The sequence below is a fragment of the Octodon degus genome, unplaced genomic scaffold (genome assembly GCF_000260255.1).
Source record: "Octodon degus isolate 3935 unplaced genomic scaffold, OctDeg1.0 scaffold00313, whole genome shotgun sequence".
In the NCBI taxonomy this organism is placed as follows: Eukaryota; Metazoa; Chordata; class Mammalia; order Rodentia; family Octodontidae; genus Octodon; species Octodon degus.
Window position 1 is genome coordinate 1,159,023 of NW_004524889.1, and position 9,701 is coordinate 1,168,723.

The window sequence follows — 9,701 nt, forward strand, 5'->3', positions numbered from 1 at the left end:
TATTATTCTTAAACAAATAATATTCATTGAACCACTAGATCACTGATATTGTTTTTTTTAAGCAATGTGTTTAATTTTTAATCTGGAAAGGTACAATAATACACAAATGAGTATCAAAAAATTGGCAAACACAAGGAAACAGTGTACTCATATTTTTTGAATAATGCATGGATCCACTGCTTTCAGTTTCAAAATATTTCACCTAAAACATGTCAGAAAGTTAAGGAAAAACACACTGAACCAATTATTTAAAACTATAATGAACATAGTGTTTGACAAAAATTCCAAACACTTGTAGACATCCTATATTATCATAACTATCCAATGTTGCCCATGCTAAAAACGAAGAACAGACTTAACTATAGGTGATCCACTGTTTTCACAGAACTGTAGAGGAAAGTTGTGTGTATGGAGAGAGGGTGGGATTGTAGGACCGATGAGATAGTAAAGTTATGATGTGAAGTTTGAAAGAGAAATCTGGGAACAAGAATTCTGCCGATGCTATGAGTTTCGGTCTTAATTTTATCAGATCTTTCCACGGTCACAACAAATACTCCTCTCGGCATGGCTATCTCTCCTTGTTTTAAATCACTGTTTGTTGGGAAACTTTTGTGACTGCAAATTTCTGTTTTCCAGGTACAGTAAGTATCTATCTCAAGTAAGTGAAAGGGAATACTTGCTCTGAACTTTAGACTTAACATATGAACAGGATTTATGTCTTTCAGCTCTTGTTCTGGTTTTGAGTTAGATCACTGATATTGTTAACTAAGCAATATTTAGTGTTTCCATCAGCCATATAGCTTCTGCTTTTAGTGTTGGATAACTGATGCTGGAGCTTTGTACATACTAAGCAAACATCCCACCACTGAGCTATTCCTCAATCCCTTTCTACCCTCAAAGAAAAAGAAATGAGAATGAGACCTACTTTTTAGGGATATAATATCATTAAATAAATGTATACAATTCAGACACTGTATTGACAACTGTGGTGCTTTCCCACATTTAGAAGTGGCACTAATGTAGAACATGAATTAATATTTTACCTTACCTTGAAATAGGATTATGAAAATATAGAAGATCAAACTGTTAGGAAACTGACAACACATATTGTCATAAACTCCTTGTAAAAATATAAGTGTACTGTGCAAACAAGAGTCAGAAATGAATTTAATAAAAAGAATCTACTGCAACAAGAACTAAGATAATGTGGCATATGTTAATATAGAACTTTTTTATTTGATAGCATCATCTAAAGTTGTTTTCAGTCAAGAAAAAATTGATAGGTAGCTCTAACTTCTTTAGTTGTGAAGAAATCTAGCCATGTGAGAAAAGATGCTTTGATTAAAAAGAAAAGTCTCAAAACCAAAAATTTAGCAAGATTACTCTGACTCTGTTGAAACTCTAAGGGAATGTAGAAAGCTAGCTTTGAATAGAGTTCATCATAGGTAAATAAATAATTTCTTTCTATCAACTCAGGTACAGAAATGATTCCAGGTCAACTGCTTAATATTTAGGAGACAATTCTTCCCTGTGGCAGCAGATAAATGCTGAAGTCACTTTAGCCATAATCAAACGGACCAAAAAAAAGCATATACACAATTTGGCAAGTTCAGTGGTGTCATTTCTCCAGGCTCCCAAAATGAAAAACAACAGCTAGTAGAATGAATGTATCTTCTCTATAAATCTTTAGAAAATGTTATGACTCATTAAAACCAAATTTTAGAGAAAAAGTATCCACTGATAAATATATCATTAAATATCCTAAAATAAGTATTTTTACATTTTGCACCCTAAGTAGGAATTCTGGTTTCTTTTCTCTTTTGTAGCACTTCTTATATCTAAAGTAACCACTGTAAGTGCTAAGAAGTCTGAAGTATATATTGTGATGTATTCCAAAATTACTTCTTGCTATGACCAATGACTCAAAATTGCAGTCTGTTTGATTAATTCTATATGGGAATGAACACGATAAAATAGAAAAAAGAATTGTATGCATTCACTAGAAATATGTAAAGACATCTGATAAAAACAATCTTGTTCTAAATTAACGGTTTTCAACTCAGTTTATTCCATTATGATTTTATAAAATATTTCATTTTTTCTTGGATTTAAGGTCATATTGCAGTAGTTTCAATGAAGATTAATTTTCCTGTATTTTTTCACATTCTGTTAATATGACTAAAGACTGAATGTAACAAATTTGATATAAACTATCAAAAGTAATTAGTGATAATACCTAATATAAATGTTTTTTAGAAGTTTGATTCTTACAAATTTGTACCAAAGTAAAGCTTCTGATATATCTCTAGGATCATATTTGATAACTAGTTAATGATGTAATAAGCAAAAATATCTGAATAAGTTAATATTTACATATAAAATAGAAAATATATTCCCTACTGTTAGTTTGATGATATCCTGCAGTACTACACAATTTAGTACTAACAGGCTGATTAAAATGTCCATATATTATAGTGTGAATTTTTTAAATCATGAAACAATACTATTTTCAATTTTTAAATTTTTACCCTCTCCATAAAACAAGATACTCTTTTTGGGGTAGTAACTAGTTCTGAAGAACGTGAAGTGACAGAAAGTAGTTTCCTGGAGAAAGTCTGGAAGTGTCTATGCAGGTTATTACTGTTTTTTTTTTTCCTAAGCATGCCTTTTATGGTTCTCCTCAGTTAGATCAATAGACTATGATAAGGAAGGCCACAGGACTGAAAAGAGTCTACACATCCTGTACTTTGTCAAACATCTATTTTCTGTCATTAAGGAAGATGGTGGCTCAAAAATGAGGAAAGAAAGAAACATAAGAAACAATGTAGTTTAGCTCATTCTTCCAGCAAGTAGTCTTGATTCTGTCATTGTTAATATTTATGAAGCTGTATGAGGATCCGGCAGGCCCCAAGCAGTCACACTCACATACCGGGTCTGGGTTGAATCAGGATCCGCCAGGCGCCAGGCTGTCTCTTTCACATTTCAATATTTGTCTACATTTTTTATATGCTGTGTAATTATTGATTTTCAATAGTTAATGAAAAAAAAAAGATTTATGAAGCTGTAGTGGTCCTAAATTTATGCTCATGTCATGTATACTATCCAAAGAAAATACACCAGCTTCAAAGTATTAAAGTATACTCAACATTGTAAAAAATTACTCAACATTAAAAATTAAGCATAATTTATTCTTCTTCCTGGATATTATGTGAAAAATAAAGAAATCTGGCTGGAGAGTCAGAAAATCAGATTCTCTTTTTTATTTGTTTGTTTGTTTTGTTTTGTTTTTTTTTTTTTTTGTTGTTGTTGCTGCTGCTGCTGCTGCTGCTGTTTTGGTCATATCAGGCATCAAATTCCAGAACTTGAACTTGCTAGGCAGGTGTTTAAGTTGCTGAGCTATATCCTTGGCCCCTCTCTTGATCTCAAAAGTGAGTGGTCTAGAACAAGCTACTTAAAGTTTCTGGGACTCCACTTCCTTCACTGAAAAATGAGGGAGACATATTGGAAATCTTTAAAGACCCTCTTAAACTTGATTCAGACAATGAGACAGAATCCTGCTCAGTGCCTCTGGATTAGTATAGGACAACTACCATTACAATATGGAGTAAAAATAATTCCAGTTTGGGTGATTTTTCTGATGTTTACATCATGGTTAGGAGGAGTTTTCTATCCTTCAAAGGGCTTTACCCTAAGTATTTTGCTCTCTAATGAAAGCAAATCAGTTATTTTATACTACATAATTTACCTGACATTTACTGGGATAATCTGGAGTGAGATTTTTGTAGTGAGAACATGTCCTTATTTATATCATGATAAAATCTTTTGTCAAATGGATGGCAAAACACTAGCATGGGGAAAAGAGGAAAATCTTGATTAAAACGCTTATTATAGAAATAAATAATATCAGATTTTAGTCTTCAGTTTTGTAATTTTTCAATTTTCAGAATTAATTTTTAAAGCATTACTGTTATTTCTAAAATCCAATGATCTGGCATAGTGTACCAGTACCAATAAGTAATTAATAGTTTACTGCCAAAATATTAATATTGTACCAAGGGTAAAGAATTTGGTTCTGTTTTTAGTGTGCAGGAATACATCTTACTGGTTCTCACTTTGAGAATTGAGACAAAAGACTCATAACTTTGCTACCTCAATTTCAAACCAGATGGCAAGCATGTTGAATTGCAATTTAGAGAGGGAGTTTGTGGAGTACACTGTACAATTCTGGGAGTAGGATGAATAATTTCTTCAGCAGTCACATATGTACCTAGTAAGAAGCCAATGATTCCAGTGAATGCTAATAGAAATGTTTTTCAAGATCATCCATATATTGTAGTATTCCTTAGAAAATGTAACAATTTCAACCAAAGACAGCAATATCAAGGCCAACATGCTGCAGTTCACAGCCTCCACAAAGGAAATCACAATGTCTAAGCGAGGAATGAGAACTGCTCCAGCACAAAAAATGCTAACCACAAGGGACCTTATCCCAAATTTACAGATTTGCTTCCATTTTGCATGAAATCTGCATGTGATTCCAGGGATAATGATCTCTTCTGGATCATTAAATATGACTTAAATATGTCACAAAGGTGCCAGAGGAATACAGAATTTTCACTGATTGATACAACCGTACATTCCTGGGAGAGGTTAGAGTTATGCTGCCTTTCATTTCATCATGAAAACACATGTACCCTAAAGTAGCTACCCTAAAGCTGTGATGATGCCCACGCCGGTATTCAGTGCTTGAGGAAAGCGTTTTGATTCTTTCATTTGCTTATCCAGTGGAAGGACCATTCCTATGCCTTCAAAAGCAAATACCGCAGTACCAAAAAAGAGCGGGCATTTTTTCCAACAAGTCACTACCGGAAGGCTGCAGGGATCCCGCTTGTTCCTAACAACATATTGATAATTTATCACAAGACTGGAAGCCATGAAAACACTGGAAAAGAATGAAGTACAAACAGATTCTTTAGCTCACGAATGAAGACCAAAAGCATTATAAATGGAAGAAAGCAAAACATATATCCTTAGGTCAATGCTTCTTCTCTCACATGGAGTTGATGAATTGATACTATGCAAAATAAACACTTTACTCTCCAGGAATCCTCCGTGAACTTGTTTCACATTTTCAGCTAAGAAGACAATATAAATACTGAGGAATCCCAACTGCGTTATCACCAGAGAAAAGTCAGCCACGGTCCGTCCCTGTGCTGCTTGCTTCTGAAGACAACTACAAGGACTTTCTTCCATAGCAAGACTCACAGTGTCACTGTAACCTAGTGTCAGCTTTTTAAACCTCTGACATAGAAAGTGACTGCAACGTACCAATATGTGCATACAGTGAAATGAAATAATTCCTATAAGCACAAGGCTGATATGCCTGCATTTTTTATTTATTCCTAACAAGTCAGCTCCAAATATTTCCCTTAAGGTTCATAAGAATTTATACAAAAGAAATACCCTCCAGGTAATCCGACTGGTAATGCTTCTACACTGGCAGGAGCTCGGCCTCCTGCTGTTCATCTGGTGTCCCATCAAAGTTCTGCTCATTTATCAAGGGCTTCATTACATCCATATCAAGCTTCTCCAGCCTGGCCGCCCTGACAGGCACAGGCACCATCTCCATCTCTCATGAGACTCCAGGCCACCGCCATCTGGAGCTCTCCCGCCATAGCCTCCTCAGCCCCGAGAGACCCTGGCTCCTCTAGATTAAGATTTTAATTTTTAATATTTATTTTATAAAATGATTTTATCATTAAAATAGCAGGTTGTATAAAAGAGCATGAATTTGGCATCACTTTAATGTAAAATTAGAATCTTAATTGAAATACATGAAGCATAATTGGGACTCTAAAAATTATATCTTTGGGTAATCATCTTACAAGGCCTTTGGCATAAGTATCATGTGAAGATCAAGTCCATTCTTGCAGCTTCTGTTTGTACCAAGTAGGTGCTGATTGGTGAAAAAGGTCATGCAGTGCACTCGTGAGAACACAAAGTTCCAGACTCAGTATATATCCCATCATGTAGTTCACATAATGGCAACAAGTGCCAAGTATGGTGCAGATTTCTTCATTTATCTCACTCACCTGCATCCATGAAGGTGCTCTCTTGTACTGGAAAAAAAATTTACAAGAATACATCCACAACCTACATAGAATATCATTATAGGAAGTAAAATACTATTTAAATTTTTTATGCTTTCTGGCTTGGGCCACTTTTGAATTCTTAGCTGAAATATGCACTTGGTCTTGCAATGTATTTTATTATAAGACACATTGTCATCAATTTCCCTGAAAATATTTTCCTGCTTGATCAACCACATTTTTCCCACTATTCTTGTCACTTCCTGAAGCAATTCTGCACATTCCACTTGGTGTCTTTAGTTGAGGTGCTATGACTGCATTCATGTCCTGAATGACTGCAAAATATTTATTTTTCATTGTAATTTCAGGCAGAACCAGAAATTCCATGGTACCAGATACGTTTAATAGGTTGATTGAATGAATGACCTAATGTTTTATATTATAAGCCTGCTTTTCTGCTCGATGGCATTTAGCAGCAGCATTAGTTTTGTTTTTTTTATATATTTATTTATTTATTTATTTATTTGTTTATTTAGTGTGTGTGTGGCCAGCTCAGCCCACCAGGGGGCGGGCCTGGCTGGCATGTGGTGCTGGGGATTGAACCGCGGTCCCTGTGTTCTGCTTAGCTTAGCTTGTTCTAAGTAGGTGCTTTAGACCACTGAGCCATCTCACCAGCCCCAGCAGCATTAGTTTTGGTCACACCTGGTAAAGCTCACACTCTTGGAGAAGGACTTCTAAAACTGCTCCCGAAAGTGACCAGAGTGATGAGTGTGTTTGAGGCAAGAGGGAACATTCTGAGGATTAGTGGCAGTGCCTCTTTTACTGTAATAATTTTTGAAAATTAAACAGTCACCATATATTTTGGTCATCTTTTGTATACTGTACAATTTTTACAGTGAAAAATAAGCTTACCTGAAGCCAGATGGCTTTAGGAGATTCTGTAGAAGCAATGGGACTTAATATGTTAAGGTATGAGCATAAAATAACACACTGTCTAATGGAATATGATTTAGGAATTAGACCTAATTCCTGTGCATATATGAAGAAGAAAGATTTTTAAATAAATCTATATGTAAATTGTACTGATGTGGCATTAGGTTATGATAGTCATTAATGATCTTATACCTGTCTTGGTATATTCAACTGGTTACATCATGTACTTTCATTATCTAAAAATCAGCTTAGCATATTTTATTAAGCACCTTTATGGCTACATTTAAGTATTCTTGAGTCATATCAGAAAGATTATTTCCCCTCATTCTATTTCATTCCGGGCATTATCCTCATGCCTATTAAATAGATTGATTTTTCTTACATCAGATGGATGTTCAGTTCACCTACAGGGAAAATCTTAGTGTGAATGATAGATTTTCTTTTTAATCAATGGCCTTTAATTTGTAATGCCAAAAGCTTTCCTTAATTTATTTTCACATTAAGTATTTATCATGATAGATGAGATTTTAGTTATATAGTGTCCCATACAATATAAGGCAAAGAGGAGCTGTAACAAACTTTCATATATTTAATGAATTTAATAAAAAGTCTCTCTCTTTTCATTTCCAGACAGATGATATGTACTTGTTGTATGAAGTTAATGGGTTGCCACCAGAACCCTTATCACTGACGAATGTAAAACCAAAAGTTAATACCACTAACAAGATGTATCACAACATGATCATTCATCACCGCAATTTCATCCGTGAAAATGCTGAGCTCAAAATAACAGGGGTGTCTTCTACAATTAAGGGTGCTCCTTTGGTGATGAAGAGAAAATAAAAACTTCCAAACCATTTCTTTGTTTCATTTAGTATTAAATATTTTCATTATTGTTATTTTATGCTTTGAAATACTCCTGAAGCCTAATAACAAGTCTAGATTTTTTTGTCTTTTAAAAATGCTACCCTAACCAGTCTCTAAATATGTCATCCTTCATTTCTGAATTTTGTGTTTTTTAAAATGGATTTTGGTTCCTAATATTGGGGAAATCTTCACTTTTAAAGTACAGGAGTACATTTGTAGTAAAACTCGCACATGATTTTATTGATAACAATATTTCAAATATCAAACACAAGTCTTGCTATTAAAACTAAATGCATTGTGTGGATTTCACTTTCAAACATTTCTTAGATGACTTCTAAAATATTATATGTATTTATTGTTGTAAACATATATATGTATATATCAGCTAATAAGCACTAGATAACATGTGCTTTACCTATCTATTGTTTTTAAATGAAATAATCTTTAAAATGCCTGATCTTAGTCATTTTCAAATATATAATACATTCATATTAATTACTGTCATGATGTTGTACAGCAGATTCCTATAATTTATTCCTTCTGTGTAACTGAAATTTTATATTTCATATCCATTGATCAGTATCTCTACAATCTTCCCTGACTTATGTACCTGCTCACCAGTATTCTATTTTCTGTTTTTTTTCAGTTCACCTTTTTCATATTCTGCATATAAGTGAGGTTATATGGTAAACACCTTTCTGTTTGGCTTACTTCATTTTACATAACATCCTTCAGGTTCTTCCATATTGTCACAAATAACCTGATCTCCTTCTCTTTAAAGGCTGAATAGCATTTAATTATGAACATATTTCAAATACAGTTTTTTATTACAGCTTAATTGCTAAGTAAAAGTTCTTGTGAGTCCTTAAAATATTAATGATAAAACTAGCAAATAAAACAGAATGTTATACCATTTCTTACACCTGGTATTTGGAATATTATGTGCTATTTAGTAGGTAGTTAATTTAAATGTCGATGCATATATGTATATATCACCCATATGTTCCCATATTGCAGCCTTAAATAACATAGGTGTATCTCAAAATGATCTGGAAGAAAGTAAGTTATGTATCTGATCCTTAAGAAAGAGTAATTAATTGAAGTTAAAAAAGTATGTTGTTTAATAACTACCTTTGAGGAGAAATACTATAATAAATAGCCAATGTGACCAGATTTAAGATATTTTGATATAAATTGTTTGGCAGTAGTACATAAAAACTTTTCATAAGTAAGAGCATGCCATTTATTCTTTTTCTACTCAATTTCACTGTGTGAAAAATGAAGAAAATAAATAATGACAGGGGTTAGCAAGCTTTGGGCTGTGGGTGAAACCTAGCCTGTCACCTATTTTTGTACAGCCTATTAGCTGTAAATGATGTTTACATTTTATAAATATAAAAAAATCAGTAGAAGAATATTTGTAGCAGAACAAGTTAAAATTCAAAATTTACAGTTTTTTGAAACACAAAGCAGCCACTTGTTGTCTATATATGCATTTACACTTTAACAATGAATTTAAGTAAACAGAAAACATACAGATGAGAAATGTTTTTATTGTCTAGCTTTTTCTAAAAAATGCTGGTCAACTAATATATTAAGCCAAGAATGGCCTTCAGGAAACATGGGTCTATTAATTGTAATTTCCTCCATTCCTCTGGTAAGCAGAATTCTTGGAACACTTCTCTGGATTTCATTAATTAATGTTCTTTTTAGTTATTGAGGTAGCACAGAATCTGTATTTACTGCTCCTAGAATTGGCAACAGTTTGGAAATTTTTCTTTTTTTTTTTTTTTTTTTTTTTTGTAGAACCAG

The 9,701-nt window shown here is 33.4% G+C and overlaps 1 protein-coding gene and 1 pseudogene across 1 annotated transcript in view; one reads left to right on the forward strand and one right to left on the reverse strand.

The window, feature by feature from the left end:
* Positions 1–7,865, forward strand: part of Cfap47 (cilia and flagella associated protein 47) — a 529,200-nt gene extending 521,335 nt beyond the window's left edge. The window contains exon 66 of the mRNA XM_023707817.1: positions 7,653–7,865. Within this exon, the coding sequence (XP_023563585.1) occupies positions 7,653–7,865 (213 nt within the window). The remainder of the gene's footprint in view (positions 1–7,652) is intronic.
* On the reverse strand, positions 4,146–5,629 carry LOC101590194 (annotated as a pseudogene).
* Positions 7,866–9,701: the final 1,836 nt, after the last annotated feature.